Source organism: Rhyacophila brunnea, unplaced genomic scaffold (genome assembly GCF_057557595.1).
Source record: "Rhyacophila brunnea isolate RB1 unplaced genomic scaffold, BYU_Rbru_1.0 scaffold_14, whole genome shotgun sequence".
In the NCBI taxonomy this organism is placed as follows: domain Eukaryota; kingdom Metazoa; phylum Arthropoda; class Insecta; order Trichoptera; family Rhyacophilidae; genus Rhyacophila; species Rhyacophila brunnea.
In genome coordinates, this window is record NW_028232796.1 from 25360553 (window position 1) to 25384862 (window position 24310).

At 33.1% G+C, this 24310-nt stretch overlaps 1 protein-coding gene across 1 annotated transcript; it reads right to left on the reverse strand.

Moving 5' to 3' along the window:
• Nucleotides 1-231: 231 nt before the first annotated feature.
• On the reverse strand, nt 232-18813 carry LOC147075795 (uncharacterized). Its single transcript, XM_085942115.1, has 8 exons — nt 18571-18813; nt 11379-11536; nt 10116-10259; nt 7990-8774; nt 7048-7170; nt 5790-6224; nt 1634-1846; nt 232-340 (listed from the first exon to the last, which is right to left on the reverse strand). Exons 1-5 carry the CDS (start codon nt 18758-18760, stop codon nt 7137-7139), a joined length of 1311 nt encoding a protein of 436 aa, XP_085798241.1. The 5' UTR covers nt 18761-18813; the 3' UTR covers nt 232-340; nt 1634-1846; nt 5790-6224; nt 7048-7136.
• Nucleotides 18814-24310: the final 5497 nt, after the last annotated feature.

Sequence of the window (24310 nt, forward strand, 5' to 3'; positions counted from 1 at the left end):
GTGAGTGTAACGTTGCCTTGTGTGTGCACCCATGTTTCATAGACAAAAAACATTATTAATTGTATGTCATTGATATCTGTTTAATTTTAAGTGAAAACAATAGTGTTTAGTAATTTTTAAATTAATATTTCGATTGTTTTTGTGATAGTCAATGGTTTGTGACAAAAAAAACCATTAAAATCGTAAGTTTTATTTTTTTAAATCCTTTGTGCTATCATAACACATATATTTATGAAAAAAAATAATACTATTTATATGTAAAAAAAAAACTCACCCCCCATAGCAAGGCTAAGATGAATCCAGTTACTCTCAGAAAGGTTAATATTCCAATGCAACATCTCTAAAAAACAAAATAGCGTCGATGACAGAAACGATTCTAATAATTCGACCCTTCAGGGTCCAAGTGTATTTCAATTTTTAGAAATTTTGAATTACTTACGGTATTAGACATAAAATATCATATTTCATTAACTGGCAAGGAGACATCAGAGAAAGATAGTTCAATACGTATCTTCTGAAAATACTTGGGGGGCCAAATTATGACCGCTGGCCACACATTCGAAAACCTTTTGCGAATGCAATTACTCATAGGTGATCACCCTTAGTTATACATGCAAGCCAGGTGATTATAGCTAGACTCCGAGTGTCTGGGTATGGGGAATGTATCTGAAGTGTGGTATTCCATACCAGAGATTTGACGGTACCTTCAATCTCTTTGCCCCACACATAACATTGAGATACACAAGGACAGCTCAGTCACAGTGGGCGGATGACTAATTAAAAATGTAAAATTATGTGGAATAATTAAGTTTTGTTTCATCTTTATTTTATGTCAACCGGAGGTGGGTCCTGGTTTTCTTTATTGACTTATGAAAAATAATTCTTCTCACAGAATGTTTCAAGTTATACCCAGGGCTTTTTTTGAAATGTAACGCGGTGGAATGGCGTTCCGGCACCCTTTTTCATGGTATTTTTAATGTTTCAAAAGCAATTAGACGAAAATTCGCGTTTCAAATATTTTTTAAGTGACTACCACGACGAAATGAATTTTTTAAATTACGAAAAGTGGCTGCAAAAACAACTTATACCAAATTTGAAGCCAAGATCAGTGATTGTTGTAGATAATGCTTCATACCACAACAAATTAATGAATCCAGCACCTACATCTAATTCAACAAAAGCCGTAATGAAGCAACATTCATTTTTTGACAATTACATGAAATTTTGGCAGTGCAATCTTCACAAAGCCTGATATGGTCAAAAAGTCCCTAAGTTAAAAGTCTTGTAAACAGTATGGAGACAATCTCCATTTAACTACGGGTTGCACATTGTTATCAATATAATAATCCTACATGTACAGTGGAAATAGAAGACGTACCTACATGGAGAAATTAAAAAAAAATATTGACAAGTGAAAAAAATTTGACTAAAAAATATCAAAACATAAATACAATATTAAAAAAAATACATACAGTATAACCCCATTATTTCGGCAGAACTCAATTCTACCCTCTAAAAATGTTTTTGTTCATTATAAATAAAAATATAATATTTTTTATTATTTAATTCAAAATGAATTTCATGCATTTTCGAATCAATGCAATTATACTGTACTTAATCTTGTAGAAATAACCTTATTTCAGCATCGGCAGAAAATATGTGGAGATGCATCATAATATGAAAGTTGAAGATGGTGCCGCAGGCGCATAGGAATCAAGAGTTGGGCTACCTCCTCAGCAAAAGGTCCACAAAAACCAGAAGCCATCACCCGTCAAGTGCAGCTGTACTCGTACTCGGAACACTGCATGTTTCCTGTCGCAATGAATTCACTACTGGTCGGTTGTATCTAAAAAGTTTAAGTAAATTGTTAATAAATGAATAATTGCATGGAAAGATGGGGACAAGAAAAAGATTACAGTGCCTCTTCGGTGTAAAACCATAACGTTGCACTAGCAGGAACAACTGGCTGTTCCGTTAGGCCCACAAATCATAGCTATGCCGGATCTGCTGATCAATCGTTATACCAATTTAACCAAAGATGTTGCACATAAGACAGAGCTATTCTGTAGTTTCCTTATCAAAACGCTGAAGTAACTTTCAGTTTGTATAAGTACAATTTTTCGATGTAAGACACAATGAGTTTCTTCTTCTCTTTTCAGAGTTTAAATGAAAATTAGTAGAGGGAGCTCCATCCTGGTTTTCCTTTGACATCTCAAAATTTAACATTACACTATTTTATTATATCATGAAATATTATTACAGATGAATCTTGACATTTTTTAGTTTGCCTAAATTGCTCATTGGCAGTAATGACTTAAATCGCTGTTAAAAATGACAAAATGTGTTGCGTCATGTTAATTATTGGTGTATTAGAATTTTACAATTAACGTAAATCAATGCCATATAATGTAGAAACAATGAATACGAATAGCTGTTAAAAAAAAATTGGTACGAACCATATGACAATAATGAAAATATGTACATACATTCTGTATTTCATAATTTTGAATTTTCTTTCACATTTCAGTCCTGTCAATTTTGAAATTGTAACAGGGTTTTCGTCAAAGAATTTGGACTCCAGATAGGAGTCTCATACGCATTTCGTGTTAGGAATTCTGAATTTGATTTTCGAATCGCACCATTAAATGTGTGTTAACAAGTTTATTATTTTCCTTTTGTATTGGCAGCCACAAAAACAAAATGTTGCTTTGTTTACATAACCTACGTACGCATTTCTTAGTGTTTTACATGATTATTCATCTTTCACATCACAACGAAGCATCTTTCCCCAGGTATCGCTAATTTTATATTTAAATGTCTGCTTCAATATGGCAAAACGTGAGGTCCATAAAATGTTAAATTTTAATTTAATTTTACACCATCCAATGCTATGAATTTATATTCATAGTATTCATGTTTTTTTGGCAATATCTACTAATAGAATCTTGTATGTAATGACTAATTAGTAGGTATTCTGAGTTTTTTTTTTGTCTGAATTTCATACATTTAGGCTCAATCTCTGTAAAGGTTTTTTCAAAATTTGCAGTTTTACTGTATACAGTAGAACCTCAATATAACGGGCTAATGCAGGTGAGTGGGGTGTCCGTTAAAGCCGTAAGTCCATTATATAAAACCACAAACAAAATCCTCCATATTATTCATTTTCAGATAATATATCCAGTCGTGGAGTGACATTAATATTTCGGTAATCCTGCTTTAAAAAAATAATCAAGTTTTGTTTGCACTTTTTTATAACGTTTTTCTTAGCTCGTATTCTTATTTGTCCGGTACAAATCTTGCAATCGATTTTTAACTAACTTCCCGACTAGCTAGACATTTGAAACTTTTAGAATAATCAGAACACGATGCCAATGCATTTTTTTAACCCGGCCGCCGCGTCAGTTTCAATATGAAAGAAGCCCGCTCTGCGGTAAGGTTTTTGTAAATGCTGTGCTTCGCTGTATTATGATAAATACGGCAATTAAAAATAGCTGGTATAACTGTTATCATGCCTAGATACATAAGGTTCGAAGTGCCACACTAAAAAATAGAATCGATTGTTGAATTTAGCTGTGTATACTTCAATAAAATCATTGATAGTCCCTTGTATTGAAAAATCATGGAGCCATGTTTGATGACGTAGACACGCTTGTGCGCCCATAAAAATTAATAAATCACTCACTATAATATTTTACTCATGTTAGAAACACTTAAAAATGCCATTAAAAATATTTAAAATAATAGCTTTTGTGTGTGTCGCATATTATTACATGTTTTATGGTTCGCGTAAAGTTGAGTCCACACTGGTTGAAATATTATAATAATTTCTTTTGTTATTTTTTGAGTGAAATTTGGATTTTTACTAGATTAAACTTTTCAGTTTTATTGAGGATTGTGTTATGTTAGTGATTGTTGTTTTATGTTTTATAAAAAAAACAATATTTATTTTGTAAAATCTGCGTAATTTTTTCTAAGTGCTATAAAAACATTTTTTGCGTGAGGTTTTAAAATTTTATAAACATTAAATTGCATGCAAAGATAATATGTAATATAGTTGAAAAGTCAATATTCCATGATTTATATTTTATATTATGTTGTATACCCGTGTGTTTTTTTTATACTTACGTTTATTTATACGTTTTATATATTCCTTCATAGTAATTCGTAATTTATTGGTAAAACTCGCAATCGTCCTAACTAAAATATAATAATATATTATATTTTTTCATCCGTGTGGACGCATCTTTACAAATATTTAAGACTTTCAATAATGAGCTCGATTTATGACTTTCAAACAATTGGGGTGACACATGATGACATGACCATGAGTAATAAAAATAAATGACATAATCCAGAACACAAGTTCAAGTACATATTTAGAAATATTTCGACACACATTATTTATTGTTTTCGGTTCGGTTTTTTGGTTGTCTTTTATTCCCGCAAACATGGTGTTGTAAAGATCGCGGTGAATATTCAACTTGACACGATAAATCACTCGGCGCACACTCAACTCGAATGAAAATATTTTGTATGCCTAGTGCGCAGGCGCTGTAAAATACCGCGTAGATTTGAACTGATGCAATCGTACCGGCGAATCTCAATATATCGAGAGGGTTCGAAAGATCGATGATTATGAAATTAAAACAACATATTTTTGACAAAGTTATATAGGTGGAAGTAGGCGGATGGATCGGGCTATTTTTTAATAAAATTCTCAATGCCGCATGAAAAATATTTCTTGCGTTATCCACAGGTCAAGGTTTGCGTATCTGACTGCTATACGGTCGCCCATGTGTTACGTACTAGCCGTATCCTACTGGAATACGGTCGCCGGGAAAGGGTTAATACTTTTAGCCATTAGTAGAATTAATTTCATTTTCAGTTACATAATTCTGTTTTGTATGAAAAGTTATTTCGGAAGAAATCCATAAAAAGTAAAACTATTATTGGTTGCTAAGTGGGTCCTAAGCAACTTAATTATTAATATTAATATATACGTGCGTTACTATGGAAATCAATATGAAGTGTCAAAATGACATTTCAGTATATTTATTCAGTATTTCTATCAAGTACAAATTATTTTGATCGTTTAAGCTAGTCAAGTCAAGTTTATATGATTCAACAGAATATTTAAAAACGTTTTTTTTATCTTGTAATTATTTATATTGAACTCTCTAAAATTACGAAAATGCATGTAATATAGTTGAATTTCATTATCTGATGGATAGTCAATAAATGTTATTAGATTAGATCGTCCAGATGCGATCATATAACTAATAAATTTGTTTTTGGGAGTGTTGTTTCATCTTCCTCGCTATCTTCACTTCCATCCTCAAGATCATAACTTAATCTGCTTTTCACTTTCTTCAGTCATGATGGGATATCTACTTCCAATCATTGTAAACTTATTGAATGAAGTGATAAATGCACCCAGTTACTTCGAGTAAACTAATTAAACTGCTGTGCAGCTATGTGAATTAGTGGCCGACGTAACAAACGTTAGTGCTACGTTCAGTCTACGAGCAGAACGGCATTATGACTCAAATTCGAGTGTGAGAGGTATGAAGTGATTATCATGCGCAGAACATTGTTTACAAGCAGTAACACTTGGATTTAAAGATGTAAAACATTAACAGGATGTTTTTACCAATTTTCACATTTGACCGGATATTTTGTCCGTTATATCGAGGTTCTATTGTATTATGTAACCAAGAAATGACAATAAAATACATAAATACAAATAAGAACTCAACAAAAGAAAATCTCTAATCTGTTTAAATACTTACATTGCAGCTGTGCCCGTTTTATCATCAATGTGCAGGTGGTACTGTCACCATCGTCATTGTGCGAATTCTCATATGATTATCCAATGTAAAATGATTGCATAAAATTGTTCTCAGCGAGTTCAAAATAACATGTAGCATAGATTATTAAATCTGGCTATGCAAAAGTCTTTTGATTTTATATCAAAGTAATCATCGCATTAGCTTAATAGGAACAAACGGCGATCCAATTCAAAGCGACCGCTTTTGATTATAATCTTTGGTTAATCTGCGACAACCTATATGTATTGCGTTATATCACAAGACCTTATAAATTAAGCCTGAGCACACTTATCACAGTGTGTTCAATAAGATTTATCTAAGAAGCGTATGAGAATATTGTCACTCTTTGTTATGAATTTCACAGTCCACTCAATTGTTGAATTAGAGAAAAGATATCTGCAAAAAAAAAGAGAAAAAAAACAGTGTTATTTAGTTACGTGTACATTTCCAAAGAATAGACAATGTTATTAAAAATGACATCCGTAATTTTCAGTGACATACAACAGCCTATCTTGTAAAACTAGATGCTATTTTGGTAAAAAAATATGATTATCATTAAATACGCTAATAGGGCGGCGCAGAAAGGCTTCATCTGTATCCAACAACGCATTTGAATGAGTCACCACTTGACGCGCACTTTCCCTCTGCCGTGCATCCCCCCATAAGCAATATTACGGCGGTCGCACTCTAGTATCAAATATCTACCAGTAGGATTCTTGATAATCAAGGTGCGCAAATTCGATTCCTTCACATACACAGAAAATAGATGGACCCAACCTGTCTAATCTAGCTCGCATCGTCTCTCTTCCTTGTTCTGTGCCCAAACTAGCCAACCCTACTTATACACAATATGATAGATTTATAGTAGTTAGTTAAATTAGCATCTGAATTTATTCATAACAATAAATAGATACATAATATGAACATCATTGTAAGTAAGGTTTGATGGTTCGGGCGGGTTACAAGAGTCGCGAGTGACACAAGTGAGACAGGCCGATATAAATAAAACAATGGAAACACCAAGTCGATAGTAACCATATTATAGAAATACAAATTGGCCACACCCCCCTCCTATAAGTGGGGAGAGATTGCACCTGCATACATTAAATCCACTTAATTTTCGTAAATATTTGTGAAACATCCAACTACCACTGCAAAAATCAGTCCAAATGCAGATTCCTCAAGTTGTTAGGTCAATGGGTGGTACCTTTTGACTGACCTTTTAAGAGATGAATGCTGTCCTCCATGGATGCCAATGCGTGTTGTCAAAAAAATAACAATGCGAGTGACGCCTGAGTTCTTTCAATTTCATAATTTGAGTACCATGTATTTTTTGCCCATTCTGCAAAGAAAAAGAAAATAAACAATAGAATATACAGTAGCACAATACGGGTAAATATGAGATAACATTTTGAATGACAATTTGTTGATAAAATTGTCAAGAGTCCATTTACAAGCACAAACACCATTGAAAGCAGCACATGTCTTGTGGATAGCGCAATAAACATTGCCACAGTAATATCGAATACTAAAATACAATCAATTTTTTCTAATCAATTCTAATCAATTGGAAAACAAACAAAAAAATGCAGAAATGCCACTATTGTTGATTATAAGCGATATCTACAGGTTGAATCGAGCATATTATCAAGAAATTTGGTACTTGAATTTACAATTGACTTTTCTATGAGACTCGATGGGTTCTGCGACATTTTCCGCAACTCATCAACATTACATACCGGCAACTTAAGACCCCTTTGATACGTAACAAGGAAATTTGTTCTCTCAATTTATTTATAGACAATGTTTGAATATTAACATTATTTCTATAATGCAGATAATTTGAAAATACGTCCGAGAAATATATATAACTACTAGAAAAATTCATTTTGAAAAATATGACACTCAGCAGGAACTGAACCAGCCCCCGATAACGCAAAGTCAACATTTTATGACATCAATTTATTGTAACACTAGGTATTTTAATATGAGGTGTGCTATTTCTTGTATTAGCTTTTATTTTTAGCCGTAGTAGTCAAGTAAGGAAGCATCTTCTGACTAATCCAGGTGGACACACCTATAAAGTTGTAAATAAAAATACCGAATAAGAACGAGCCCAACATTCAAGGTGAGATGTAGATATTTATTTTACCTGACGTACTTTTTATTATTTTGAAGATATCCCATGTCATCCATGGTGATAGGGAGAGTGGAATCATCGGTGACTTCCTGAAGGCAGAGAGTCTCCTCAGACTTCATAGGGTGATCGGTGAACTGGTCGATGACTCTGTCCAGTGTATGATGTAGATTTTCCAACAGATTAACGTCGCTGAATGTGTAGGACATGTCCATCAGAGTCTGGAGCTTCTCCCGGACTATGTCACGACTCCTGTCCATCTCAGTCATGTAGACAACGCTGGTGACCTGTGATTCCTCGGCCAGCACGGTGATTTCGGCCATCTCGGCTGCCTCCGCCTCCGCTACTTCTATGACGTCTGTCATGTCCGATACGTCTCCTGTCTCGACCGCGTCCGCCATGTCACTGCCGTCTCCGACGTCCACTGCGTCATTCACATCTTCCGAAGACGCGGTTTCGGGTTTGTATCGATTTTTACTAGCTTCGAGTATGCCCCTCCTCATGTGATTATAGATAATTTTGTCAGTCGGATAATAGCAGCGGTTGGAATGATGAGGGGGCGTCGTGTTGGCAAACATGGTCTCCACGAATCCTTCTAACTGTTCCTTTATTGCCTTGACGGAGCGGTAGTTCATATCGACGAGTTTCCTGATCTTCGCTTGCAGAATCGGGTGGAGTTGCAAGCAAGCGACGGCTGTGTTGATGGGGTGGGTGTGGGCGTTTTCAGTGGATATTTGAACGTATACCCTCTCTTCTGTTTTGATTAGGATATCTTTGTTGTCTAAATCGTTCTTCAAATTTTTCATGAGCTGTAAAAAAAGAAAGTAAATATAAATGTCTGTATATTATATAAAAACTGATTTACAGATCAGCCCAACTCATTAAGTTTTAGTCCGGTGTTTTTGTAGTGCCACAAATTTATCTGAAGAATTGATGGGGGAGCCACAGTCGAAAACTACCCAATCAAGACTCGCAACTGGACAGAATCTGACAGTGGAATGACTACAGTAAAACCTTGTTAATACGAATTCCACGGGACCGCAAATCGAAAAAAATTCGAATTATGAAATGTATGGAGGAAAATACTCAATAAAAAAAATTAAAAATTTACATTATTTTAGTTTTTAATCATAGACCCCCCCCCCCCCCGCGTATCAAATTTCCGATACAATTCTTTCAAATTAAAATCTGTAATAAATACTATGCGTCATTAACCCATTACGTGAAGGTGCCAAAAAAAGAATGTACCAAGTAGTGTAGGTACCTATGTATTTACCACCTTATGTTGAGCTATATTATAAGAAATGGTGAACCTACCTACCTAATGAAAAATATCCTAGTTTTATAGCGAAAATATTATTGCCCTCATAACAAGAAAAATGTAAGATATACATATTATGTTACTTGGGTTTTGTTTGCAGCATCTTAATTTTTCATTGATCAATAAATAGACCAACTGCTTGTATGTTATTTGATAATTCGAAGACCGTTACTACTGCCGAGAACTAGAATTAACATGTGAAACGAAAGATAATTAAGTCAAAAAATGATACTCTAATAAAAATTACAATTTGGAAAGCATTACATACCTTATATTCCATTTTCGTGGGTTTAAAGTGATTAAATGTTTGCTATAATACATAACATAACAATAAAAAACATTCACATCAATCATAATAATAATGTATATGCACTGTTTAAGTTGTATTAAGGCTTTTTAAAGAGGCACCTAGCGGAAAAATACGAAGCTTGCAATTTGAGATTTTTTTTTGATAATTTACAATTTCAACTGTATTAATGATTAAATATGTATCTGAAAACATTAAAAAGAAAAATATTTTTTATTTTAAGTCAAAGATAAACTTAAACTAAAAATGTAATAAAATGTGAATTTGTTGAATCGGACCGCACCCTATTATTACATAATATATTATATTTTATGGTATATTTATAGAATTTAGTAGATAAAAAATAGAGGTTAAACACATTTTTTATTCATACATTAGCATCACAACTAATAAACAGCTTTATGAATTTTTTCGTTAATCATTCATTCAACTCGTTGGGTGATACATAACATACTGATATGTAAATAAAAAAAACGGCTTACACTATCAATTTTGTTCAACATTATTTAACCGACAACTCACATCAAGTTTTTCGCGGGTGTTTCTGAAGTCTTCCATGTCGTAGCCAAGAAATATCTTGATAACCTTGACGAAAGCTTTGGCAGGGCAACCGATCCGCTGAGTGTTAACAGCACGCTTTCTTTTTTTTACAGGAGGCTGATTCAGCTGCAAATTGTATAAAATACATAAGTAACATTGAATTCATATATCACAGAATACTACGGGCAAAAAAACTATTCGACAATATCTGCTAAAAAATATTTCAACTGATTATGACTGACCAGATAATTAAACGGATAGCTGCCAATGACGTCTTAAGACACGAACTTTTCCGTGAACGGAATGCCGCTCATACAAAAATGACATCTTTGAATGTCCCGCTTTAAACGGGATTTACTAACGTAAATCAATTATTTTAAACATACAAATATTTTGAACACACAACGACATATATTGGGTGTATCGTCACTTACTCAGAATTGAAACAGAATTCGTTTTAACCACTTGGAAACAGCGTAAGGTTAGAGGGTAATAAACGATTCGGTTTGACCTATTTCGATGGACGGGGTATAACGTTAGATCGTGGGGGAAAATTCTACCAAATGTAGACAGTGATTTTTTGGATTCTATCGAGCCTGAGACAAGTGAAATAATAGTATCTGAAATATGTGAGCTATTGGCAAATTTACATGGCTTTGAAAATGTTGATAGAGAAAATATTGAGGAGTGGTTAGAACATGATTCATGTGATCCAGGTTTTCAAATAATGAGTGATGCGGATATTAGTTCCAATCTCATTTAACCAGAAGAGAATGAGGCTGAAAGTAAGGAAGAAATTATCAATCGCAATCAGTCAAGGCACTGACTTCTGTTGACACTTTATTGGAGTACATCGACCAATGGGAATTCGAATATAATGATAAAACAGCTCTTAGTAAAATTCAAACTGATATTAGAAAAATATTAAAAGATTCCTGCAAACAAACCAAAATCACAGATTTCCTTAAAAATAATGAGTATTAAACATGTTAAAATAATTGTCTGCTTTAGAAATGTATAATATTATGCAGTATTTAAAAAGAAAAAGCCAGTTTGGATTATATGTGTTTTTCGTTTATCCGTGCCGCCTCTCCCCACCATTAGCCAGGATAATCGGGAGTCTACTGTACGTAATTTTGTGTGGCATTTTCTATATACAAGGGTAATGGTTTTGGGATATTTTTTACAACTGTGTACACTATATTCTTATCAATCCTTAGTAATAGTAATAAAAAAACAAATCACCCTTTTCTGTTCGGCATTCCGACTTTCTTTTGACTTTTTGTAATAATGCGGTCCTAAGGAGCATTCCATGGAGAAGCATTTCGTTATTTGAAATGGTGAACCGAAAAAGGAAATCTCACATTCTCCTCGAAGATTGGAATAGCAGATTCTTGTCGTTTCTAGGCAGAAAAATATGGGAAAATTGATTGAAACTTTGTTTTTTATTAATTTTAGTGGATAATGGTATCTTGAAGTTAGTGAGTTTAACCCATTGAAGACAAGGGTACAGACCTACAAACTTATCTGTAGAATGGCTAAAATTGGAACTACCAACTACCACAGGACGGCATTTTGAAAAGGTCATTCGAATGTCAGATTTTGTCCAGTTACGAGTCTTGATTGAGTAGTTTGCGACAGTGGCTCCCCCATCACATTCTTTAGATAAGTTTGTAGGTCTGTACAAGTCTGTTTACTGGAAGCCAGGCGGGAACAGCGGCAATTTTCATTGCCGATGTAGGCAAAATTCATGAATTCAAGAATTATAACCTATCTTAACAAATAATCCAGTATATAGGTTATTTTCAAAATGTGTTTGCTGCTGGCTTCCACTAAAAAAACAAGAACCGAGACAAGACAAGGCACACTGATATAATTGATATAACCCATTTATAATTCAATACATTCAAATAAATCCTTTAAATATCTATGGGTATTGAATTCTTCTATTATTTATTTATATTTTAAGTTAACTTGTGCATCAGTGGAATCAAGGAAACATGTCAAATAGTAGTTTTTTTTAAAAAAAAATTATACAAAATGACAAAAAGTCTATGATAGAAATAAATAAAGAAAGATAACCTAAAACTGGAGCTAAATATAATGCTCTGAGATATTTAGGAGATGGGGGACCATTTTATATTTCTACTCTCTCATCTATTAAATTGATCAATTTGACAAATTGAAATAAAAATAGATTTTATAAATCAGATTCTTAAAAAAATACGGTAAATATGTCACAGATGCCCCTCATGAGATTTTATAACTTTCTTTTTAGACCAAACCAAACCAAAAATTAACAATTAATTATTGGATCGAAAAGGATCGCCGCGCACAGAAACGGTATTTGGTATTTAATATAATTGTCTACATGGAATAAACTGTTTTCGTTAAAAAAAGGTACAAGTCGGGGTAAATGTGCCGCAGAGGTGGCCATGAGATTTTACAACTTTCTTTTTAGACCAAACCAAACCTAACCTACCCCAACCTAATATTACCTCATATAATCTTAGTTTGTGATAATGGTGCATCAAAATTTATTAAAATTTCAAATTTTCAATTAAGCTGCGTTGTCACGGTCCAAGAAGACTTGGACCAAGCACACTCGTATGAGACATCTTCATACTAATTATTCCTATCCAAGTCAGCTTGGATGAGTAGGACGCGGTCCAAGTAGCTTGGATAGGAGTAATTTGTATCAAGATGTCGCGTACGAGTGCGCTCGGTCCAAGTGTACTTGGACGGTGTCAACATGGCTTTAATGATTATTGGATCGAAAAGCTGATGCGCCGACAAAAAAAGGTATTTATTATAATTGTCTACATGGAATAAACTGTTTTCGTAAAAAAAAAATTACAAAAGCTCATGGCCACCTCTGCGGCACAATTACCCAAGTCGGTTATGGAGAAGCCAGGCGATAACCGCGCTAATTGTCATAGCCGATTATGGGTAAAATTAATGAATTCAAGAATGAAAACCTAACCTAACCCAGCCTAACAAATAATGCAGTATATCCGCTATTTTCAAAATGTGTTTGCTGCTGGCTTCCCCATAACCGACTTGTAACAAAAAAAATATAAAAGCTCATGCTGGCATCTGCGGCACAATTACCAAAAATAAAAATCTGATTAAAAACGTTTGATTTTCACAATGTTCTGCACCCTGTAAAAATTGGTTAATTTATAGATAAACGGTAATGCTAAACACGAGTGACGAAAAAGCGAGAGTTGCAATTATTAGCTGACACCTGGGCCCCAATTTCCTAACTATCGTCTCGTGTGGCACCAGACGACATGACGTAATTGTGACGTCAGCCAATACACGCTCGAGCGGGCGGCATGTATTGGCTGACGTCACAATTACGTCATGTCGTCTGGTGCCACACGAGACGATAGTTAGGAAATCGCGGTGCAGCACCTGCCTCTATTGTCACCTAGATGCGTGGACTTGTAACTCCATATCGACCAACTTTACAGGAGGAAGAAAAAACTGTTTTAAAATTAAACGAAAAAGGTTTAGGAAAATTTTGCAAACACTATTAGTATTTTAATGTTATAAATGCGTAAATCAGGTCATTTTTACCAAATATTTATTAACAAAGAAGATAGAGAAATTTTGCAAACACTATTAGTATTTTAATGTTATAAATGCGTAAATCAGGTCATTTTTACCAAATATTTATTAATAAAGAAGATAGAGAAATTTAGCAAACACTATTAGTATTTTAATGTTATAAATGCGTAAATCAGGTCATTTTTACCAAATATTTATTAATAAAGAAGATAGAGGAGTTACATGGTTTGCTTTTGTTTTTTTTGACATTTGAGCTGGGAGTTACAATGTTTGAATTAAAATAAACAGTACCAAGTTTGTTTACATAATGTTGGAAATGTATAAATAGGGGAAATAAGCATTGCATGAATGAACGAAAAAAGATTTACATAATTAAAGTGTATTCAAGTTAGCTTTCAAATGGCAGATTAGTATAAAATTAGTGATAATCAGCCTCCATACTTGTTTTCAACGACTGAAGGTATTCATACTTTAAGCCTTTCTTGATATAGTTGAGGGAGGCTGTCAAAGAATTTCGGTTGCATAATAGTACTTTAATTTATTCGTACAGGAAGCTCTTGCCATTCATCACTAAAACGCAGTTTGAAATTAATATTTCCATTTATTCCATCCATTATATTGCAGTGCTCGAATATTAGTTACGACTGTGTCTTCTAGTTTTCCTCCTGGTCGTATGGATTTGAACATATTTTTTTTTGATTTCTCAACCTCTTTTCAATTACAGAGTGCATTGATCAACTTCAATTTGAGTATGGTCCTTCTCCATTTTTTATTGTACAGTGGTGATATTACGTGGCATTGCAATATTTAATAAAGCATTGGCGAGTACTACATATTTTTCTGGTTTGTTGCTCCATCACTATACAGAATAATGGTTTTATAGTCATCAGAAAAAGGTAGAAAAGGAAGAATAAATTGACTTATTACACTGGAAAGGTAATTTGTAGTAAACCCACTTTCGACTTCAATCCAAACATAGCAATGACCATCAATCGTTTTTGGTTGTAGAGGGTAAAATTATGAATGGCAAGTTTTGTTTTAAAATATGCGCTGGACACGTTAGATTTTGGATATAACAAAACACATTGAAGGCCATTGTAAACACATATTTTTCAGAAATTTTGTCAGATTCCTTTTCACTTCTGCCGTATTTTTTCTTTTGTTGCTGAACAAGGTATTTTAGTCCATCTAAATTATTTGTTTTGTATGCCGTGCATACATCACATTCATACTTAGACTGAAATAGTTTTCAATTCAGGTATTCAAATTTCCAACTCAAATTCCCAAACTATGTTTATAATGTTTATTTGTCCCTATGGTCAAAATCAGTGTTTCTAAACTTTTTTACACCTGCGGACTACTGAAAATATCAGAAACGTTTTATGCACCTCTAACTCATAAAGAAAACATGTTATTTATAATATAATAGCGTATGATCACAATTTATTTTGTCATATAATATTTTGTCACGTAAACCATTAATATATTTAAAAACAAAAACACAATGCTCAAACACTTGCAGGTGCACAGGTTTTGAAGGATTTTATTGAAATTTTTAGCATAGGTATTTGGATGCCAAAAATTCGCGGACCACCAGAAACTTTTTGAGAACCACCGGTTGAGAAACACTGGACGAAATTATACATTGGCATAATTAAATATACGGTAATTGTGCCGCAGAGGTGGACACGAGCTTTTTTTTTTTTTACGAAAACAGTTTATTCCATGTAGACAATTATAATAATAAATACCTTTTCCTGTCGGCGCATCGGCTTTTCGATACAATCGGTAATTGAAAATTTGAAATTTTCATACATTTTGGTTCACCATTATCACAAACTAAGATTATATGAGGTTGGGATAGGTTAGTTTAGGTTTGGTTTGGTCTAAAAAGAAAGTTGTAAAATCTCATGTCCACCTCTGCGGCACATTTACCAAATATACAACCAAACTTACTGCTTTCCGCTTTCTTGGGGCATGATTAATTAAATTTGATGTAAAGCAGAAACAATGATCGACTTTGACACAACGTCGCTATAGGATCGGTTTCCCGAATATCCGTTTTTGTCGAAATCGACCTCTTAATGCAGAATGTTTTTTTGTATCTAATTGGACGAGAACCATCCCTTTCTTTAACTTACTTTGTAATGGTAATGAATACATCATTCATATGCTGTGAACATAACAATTTAAATATCTCCATGTATTTAAATATAGGATTATGAAATTTGTTTTTCGTCTCCTGAACATTTGGTCTATTCGGGAAACCAATCCTACAGCGACGACAAGGCAACACGCGTGGACTTTTATGAAATTAAAAAAAAAAAAAACTTAAATGAAATCTTTATTTAGCTACGCATTTTTTTCGACCTTTACGAAGTATAAATGAGAACTCTGCCATTCTGGGCAGTGTTGACCTGTGTGTCCCTGATAACTATCTTAGAAATAGAGACCATCAGTTGTTTATTCTCCCAAGGTGCAGAACCAACATGCCACTGGTAATGCCAATTGGGAGGGCGATAACTATGTTCAACGAAATTGCTTCGGGTGTTGATATATTCCACCTAGGTTAGAATGAGTTTAGGTAGATGTTGTTTTATAAATTCTTAAAATAGGGTCTGCTTAACTCATCCGGTGTACTTCCTTGTACCTATCTAATTTATCTACTGATATACAGGGGGACCTCGACTTACGAACGTTCGACTTTCGCACAATTCGCTATTTCGCACATTTAAAAAAAAAATCGTTTTTTTAAAACGTCGCGCTGGCCGTCACTTGCATCCTGCTCGCACCCGTCACTTTGCTTGTGAGCTAGCTAGGATAGGTTTATTCTTGCGCAGGAGCGCGTGCGGGCGTGTCATGTTGTGCGTTTTGCTTATTTTATTCATTTGAAATTTTTCACCCTAAAAATTTATAAACATGAGTGAGAAACGGAAAAACTGCAGTGTTGATACGAACAAAGAGAAATCAAGGATTTATAAACTTCACATGACGTTCTGATTGCGGTGAATCTTTTGCTTCAATCGGACGTTCGTATGATACAAACAGGTCTACTACGATATGTTCAATTTTGAAAAGTAAAAATAAAATTAAGGAATATGTTACAAATTGTGGAAATATATCTTTAAAGGTTGTTTCCAAAAGACACGGCATAGTTATGGATGAAATGGAAAAATATAAATCTTAAATCTTAATAAAAAAGCATAAACCTTCTAAAAACCGATTGACATTGCTTCTTGGTGGAAACTTGGCTGGTGATTTAAAATTGATGCCAATGTTAATTTATCAACCAGAAAATCCCAGAGCATTGAAAGGGAAGGATAAAGAATTGCTTCCAGTAATCATATAAGAAAGCCTGGGTTTACTGCGTTAATATTAAAAGATTGGTTCACTTTACATTTCGTGCCAGCAGTTAAGCAATATTGTAAATTTAATGATTTACCATTTAAAATATTTTATTTAAAATAAAGAACTTTTTAAGGGTAACACCCGCAAACCCCACTTAAACATGTCTCTTAAACATCTTATAATATTTCAAAATACACACTATTTAATTTTTTTTTACTTCCCTCTACTTTCGAACATTCAACATTCGCACACCTTTTCAGGAACCAATTATGTGCGAAAGTCGAGGTCCTCCTGTACAATGACATATTAAATGGACGACTCACTTCATACCCGGCGCGCACGAGAAATTGTGCATGAAAGTCATTCACAGATGTATAGGTAGATGTCACGTGACCATTGACGTATCCGTTTCCATTATGCGATACAAGCTTCGAGAATTTATAGTAATATAACCTTTATTGTAATGGCGTATTAGTGTCATGACTCATTGCGTTAGAAACAGATTCTCGGTTACTTACGACTTCTCGGAGATTAGACGCAAGTGAGCCCAGCTAATCACAGGCGACTGACTGTCCAATGGTTCCTGTCATTCAATTGCATTGAATAAACATTCATCAATATCTTAAAATGGCATTTTATAAATAATAAATAATACTAACACATGCAAAGTGATATCCCATCTTTCTTGGAGTGTTTAGTAGATTTTTTTACAATTTTTAACTAGGCATATTGGCATTTTGTAACACAATAATAACGGTGGAGTCGAAACCTGACAGTCAGAAATTTTGTATGGGCAGACCCAGCGGTGTCGCCAGACCGCTTGCAAGCAGAATGTTCATTTGAGCGTAGGATACCGATATTAAAATATGAATTTCGCCATCCGGCAGACCCGACACAAAGTGAGTGTCATTTTATTTTCTAGATGCTTCGTCCATATTAATGTCATTGCTCCTGTATCTCTTTTTAATGTAATACTGTTATATTTATATTTCTTTGTTTCTAAATGTCATGTTGTGAACGTCTTAAACCTATAATTTGTAATGTCCACAATATGTTAAAAAATAAATTAATTAAATTGAAATTTACTGGAGTTACAGTGTGTGAAATCTGATAAATAACAGCGTCACAAGGAATGAACATGTGCTTTTGCTACAGTAAATATTTTTTTGGAGTTACAATATATGAACAGATCGATGGACAATTAAATTTACTATAACATTGCATAATTAACTCATTTTAGGCCACAAGTGGAGTTACAAGTTCCCCGAGCATTTAGGTGACGCTATACAACTTGACTATCAATCGCAATTCACCCATAGTGTCCACTTTTGAAGTTAAAAGATAAACCAAAATGACGACTCTTCACTGGCAAAAACGTTAATACTAACATTAATCAATACAGAGTACACAACTTCATTAGCCCAAACATAAGATAACATAACACGGTTTAAATTGTTAACAGACGCTATGTTTTGGACGCTATCGAGGTAACCATGCATAGCCGACGCAAACTAACCTTTATCTTCTCTCTTGATACTATGTCGTATAGCAAAAGAATATCCCATTGTACGAAGCTCATCCAATAAAGAGAGAAATTTTTCTTCCCCTCCGTCCATATAACCGCTGTGATAGTCATCCTCCGTCGCAAAATTTGTAAAACACCTCGAAAGGACCGCTTCAAGACTCTCAGCGCCAGGGACCGCCATCTTTTATCTTTTCTTGCTATTGCTATGTTTCCTTGCTTTTGCTAATTTGCTATGCTATCAGTGTTGCCATCTTTTCAAAATGTAAAGTACAGAGCCTCCAAAATTATAGTATTTGGGGAAAAATTATAGTACGCGTTGTCATTCTGTTGAAAATGTATAGGTTTTTGTTTCTCGGAAAAAAATTGAGAATTTATAATATTCCGAGGCCTCTTCCGACTAGAATGATTACCGGCGAAAGAAATTTCATTTTTTATCTGTTTCGAGGAACTTTTTTTCACAGCATGACATACTATCTACGAAAATATAGTAGGTACGAAAAAATCGAAATTTGAGTAGGTACTTTTAACGTATATTGTCATGTCGAAATTAAATATTCAATATTAAAATATCTACGTCTTTCTGCGATATTCTAAATTATTGTATTTTGGGCGTACACACTGTAATAAGTATAGATACCTTTTATTGTGAATACGCGAACCAAAATTATAATACAAATCAAAGAGATTATGCCGGCGCTCCATTGGCATGCAAATCAGACGATTTACAGTCTTCGGACTTTTTTTGCATGGAGCACCCCAGATCTGCTGACTTTTTAATCCACAGACCAGGCTTGTTGGATTTCAAACAATATGGTTGATATTTTACTCTCCGAGTTGCCAGACTTCGTCCGTCGATCACTACGAAATTTCGATATGACATTATAATGTAATAGGCAATCATGCAGACCGAAAAAAAATCTGTAATTGTTTTAAATATTTTTATTGATTGATTTGTTAATGGCTTCAAATTATTGGGTAAGTATATAATATGCATTAACAGCAAGTATTTTAATAAAAAAATCTAGCAAGTATTTTATTAAAAAGGTGGGAACTATTTAATTTGAACAGCAAGTAAAAAATGATTATTGGTAAGTATTATAATATATAAATGGAAGTATTTAAATTATTATAGGGAATTAGGTATTTAAAATAAATTCGGGAATTATTTAAATAATTAATGGCAAGTATAAATATCAATTTGTCAGAATAAAATCTAATTTGGACAGATTTTTTCTTTTACAGAAATAACTTATTTAGTAGCTTCCTTATGGCTTGCATTTTTGAAGCAAGTATTAATAGACAATTTTGAAAAGTTTTTAAATAACAACTGTCAGAATTTTAAATGAATGGTAAGTATTTATTTCAAAGTATCGGTATAAGCCCGCCAGTTTTAATGTTGAATGTAAAATATTGGTACAGCAAGAAATAATATTCAAAAATCAGTAGTAAAAATAAAGGCTTCAAATTATTGGGTAAGTATATATATGCATTAAGAGCAAGTATTTTAATAGAAAATCAAACAAGTATTTTATTAAAAAAGTGGGAACTATTTAATATGAACAGCAAGTAAAAAATGATTATTGGTAAGTATTATAATATAACAATGGAAGTATTAAAATTATTATAGGGAATTTAAATAATTAATGGTAAGTATTAATATCAATTTGTCAGAATAAAATCTATTTTGGACAGATTTTTTCTTTTACTGAAATAACTTATTTAGTAGCTTCATTATTATGATAAATTTAGCAGGATGGTATTGTTCTTTCTATCTGGCTCTCCAGAACAGATTGTACTATTAGAATAGTATTTCTCTTTTATTTCATGCCTTACGCCCATTCAGTGTAGCAGCATTTGTGTATCTATAAAATGGCTCAATGATGCAATGTCAGTCTCCTGAGCAAGCTTCTAGTGCTTTTAAGATACTATTTCATTTTAACTATCAGCTGTAACTTAACTGCACATTCCGAACCATCAGTTGTAGGTGGATAGTAAAATGGTTAATAGTAAAAATAATAAAATACAAATATAAATAATTAATATACTTAGGTACTTAAATTAGCAATTTTAAAAGACGTCGAAAAAAACCTTTTTTTGTAGTGATGAGTCCAAAACATGTGAAATTATAAAAAATCCACGAACCCTAACTAATTAATTTAGCATACAATTTTAATTGAGATAAATTTAATATCATACTATCAATTATTGTTGTTCCCAAACTGAGATTATTTTTTTTTATAAAATTAGACAATAATATGTAATAAAAATGTAGGTACTTAGTTTAAAAAAATATATTATTATGATTTCTGTAATATTTGTAGTACCTACCTAGATTACCGTCGTGACCCCGAGCTTCGTCTGCAGTACCTTACATCGCCTATTTTAGTTAAACCTAAAAATTACCCTTCTTTCTTTGACAATGGCATTCCTACTATCTTTCCAAAGATATATTCTTTTATAGTGGTAACATTTGTGCCAAAATTTGAATTTAACTTCATGTCTTGTGTCAGGAAAACACGTTTGTTTGTGATGCGGGAGTGTCGAGTTACGAATTGTCTTACAAAAATTTGTCTGTAAAAAGAATCTGTTGAAGGTAAGTTATTATTTTTGTATTCTATAGGTTTAATGAAGTTTTATATTTATAAATTGAAAACATTTAGAACTCTATCTTTGATTATAAGCATTTAATTTTAATTAATAAGAGACTCGAGCCTTTTCCCGCCAAAGTGATCCCAGCTTCGCCTACGCGTAGGGTTGGCACCACCATGTGTACTTTTTATTATTTTACATTCCATGAATTATGTTTTTGAAATATCTGTATTAAAATAATATGTCTGCATGATCTTGTCAACAAATATTACTTATTAACCACATGAGTATATTTTTTGTTTCAGATAAAATATTCCGTGCGAAGAAAATGTCTAATAAAAAAAGAAATTACACCACCAAACACGACGAGGAGATGATGAATAATTGCATTAGAATTAATGCGAGATAAAAAGTTATCGTCATATCAAGCGGAAAAACAATTTGGCATTCCAAGAAGAACATTGCTGGATAGGCTACATGGTAAACATGTAAAACCAGTTGGTTCTCCAACCCGTCTTACTTAGGAAGAAGAAGACAAAATTGTGAAAGTTTTAATTGCTGCTGGGGATTACGGTTGTCCGCTGACTCTGCTGGACTTAAGACTTGTGGTGCATCGATACCTATTGTCCAATGGGCGACAATTTTTATTTGATGGCAATCCGCCAGGGAAAAAATGGGCATATTCGTTTCTTAAACGTAACAAAGTTTATTTAACAACACGATCCACTCAAAATATAAAAAGATCACGCGCCGAAAAATTTCATGTGAAATCGAAATGTATTTCAAAAACTTGAAAGAGACATTGAAAGATGTACCACCGGAAAATATATTAAATTATGATGAAACCAATTTGGTGGATGACCCGGGTGCGTCCAAGTGCATTTTTCGCCACGGTATTAAATATCCAGAACGTGTAGTGAATTACACAAAAGGATCAATTTCTGTCATGTTTGCCATATCTGCAGGTGGTGTTTGCTTGCCACCGTATGTGGTTTATAAAGCGGAACATTTATTTCACCAGTGGCGAATAAATGGACCTATTGGAGCAAGATATAACAGGAGCAAATCTGGCTGGTTTGATTCTGTTATTTTTGAAGACTGATTCCAACAAATAGCTATACCTTGGGCTAATTCTAAAATTGGACTAAAGGTTATAATTGGAGATAATTTGGCGACACACATCAATCATTACGTTGTAGATTTGTGTCAATCAAACAATATTAAATTTGTTTTTTTGCCACCAAACTCGAGTCATTTGACTCAACCGTTAGATGTTTGTTACTTTGGGCCCATGAAGAAGTTGTGGCGTACTATATTATTAAAATATAAATACCAGAATCTAAGAGAAACATCTCTAAATAAGGCACATTTTCCAGAACTTCTTAAACAGCTGATTAACGAATTGGACGAAAAAAGGCATAATATTACTAGTGCTTTTGTAAATACCGGCATATACCCTTTTAACCCAGAGAAAGTACTGCGGAAATTTCCTGATGTATCAAATAGAAATGAATATTCAATAGAAAAATCATTTTTAGATTACCTGAAGGAAAATAGGTCACCCAAACAAAGAAAGAAAGAAATAAAAGACTTTACATCCAGCCTGGTACGTCTGAGTCAACTTACAATTTCCCCCCAGAACGTTCTAATACATCCAGTAAAATAATTGTTCCAGAATATGCTAATACATCAGCGAATAGCATAATTGTACCAGAACATTATAATGCATCTAATGAAATAATTCTACCTGGAACATCTAAAGATCCAAAAGATTGGAAATGCTCAGAACACGAAAGGCATCAAAACAAAAAATTACAGTAACTTCGGATATTCAAATAATTCCACCCACTAAAACTAAGAAGCGAAAAGAACACATTATACTTACAGATTCATCAGATTCTGAAGAGACTATTAGTAGCATTAGTAGATATTCGCTATTAGATGAATCTGATGACTTTTTGCATCGAGAAGATAGTGATGTTGACACCGAATCTATTAAATTCGGTGAAGTGTCTGAAGAATTTGAGAGTAGAAACATAAAAACTGATATTGATTTCAATATAACGAGCGAAACACCTGAACAGTATGACAATCTGGCAGTTAATTGTTTTGTTTTAGTCAAATTTCCTGTCCAGAAATCGGATCGCTTTTATATTGGACAAGTGATTAAAAAAATAAATGAAACTTATACGATAAAATTTTTGAGAAATAAAGGAAGAAACACATATGGCTGGCCGGTGGTAGATGATATTTGTCAAATTAATAAAACCGATATTGTTTTGGTTCTAAGCGAACCGAAATCACATCGCAGAGGAATTTTGATTTTTGATTCAGAAGTTTTAAACAATTTTTCAGTATATTAATAAGCTGTATTCTAATGTGTATGGTGTATACGACATTATGAGTGAATAAATATTGTGTTATGTGCATACAAGTTTGCTGAATAATTGTATCATAAGATTTTTTTATTACATATCATTTTTTATCTATGGCATTCTAATCGAATGCGATTGATTTGTATTTTTTCGTTATTGGTATACTTACATGTATAGTTGATTTAAATTAATTAATTGTAGTTGTAAACAAATGTTCCTTTTTATATTTTCATTGGTTATATTTCTCAAATCATTAAAACCGATATTGTTTTGGTTCTACACGAACTGAACCCATATTATCGCAGAGAAATTTTGATTTTGATTCAGTAGTATTAAACAATTTTTCAATATGTTAATAAGTTGTATTCTAATGATTATAACATATTTTAAAATAGGTATAGGCATATGTGTAGTTAATTTAGTTTATTGCAGTTGTAAACAAATGTTACTTTTTTATACTTACTACTATGTTCAAAAAAAAATCATAAATAACTATTAAAATTTTTTCACATTAGTTTTATTGACAACCCTGACAGAAGTTTATATATATATGGCTACATTTGAAAAATACAACGCTGGGCGAAGTTCGGGTAAGTACATCATGCTTCGCCTGGTGTCTTTCAATGATCAAAAATTAATGTTTTTCCTACAAAATGTGAAATTTCATGTCACTTGTACAAAATTGACAACGCAATACTTCATTGGATATAATTACTAGTTACGAAAACATTTTAATTTTTATGATATTACGCAAAATCACACTAAAC

What these genes read in the sequence shown, in the direction of transcription:
- LOC147075795 (XM_085942115.1), bottom strand. Translation starts at nt 18,760, where the DNA reads ATGGCGGTCCCTGGCGCTGAGAGTCTTGAAGCGGTCCTTTCGAGGTGT. An exon ending in TATCAAGAGAGAAGATAAAG is followed by an intron (nt 11,537 to 18,570) that starts GTTAGTTTGCGT and finishes TTTTCTGCCTAG; the next exon opens with AAACGACAAGAATCTGCTAT. An exon ending in ACACCCGCGAAAAACTTGAT is followed by an intron (nt 8,775 to 10,115) that starts GTGAGTTGTCGG and finishes CTTTTTTTACAG; the next exon opens with CTCATGAAAAATTTGAAGAA.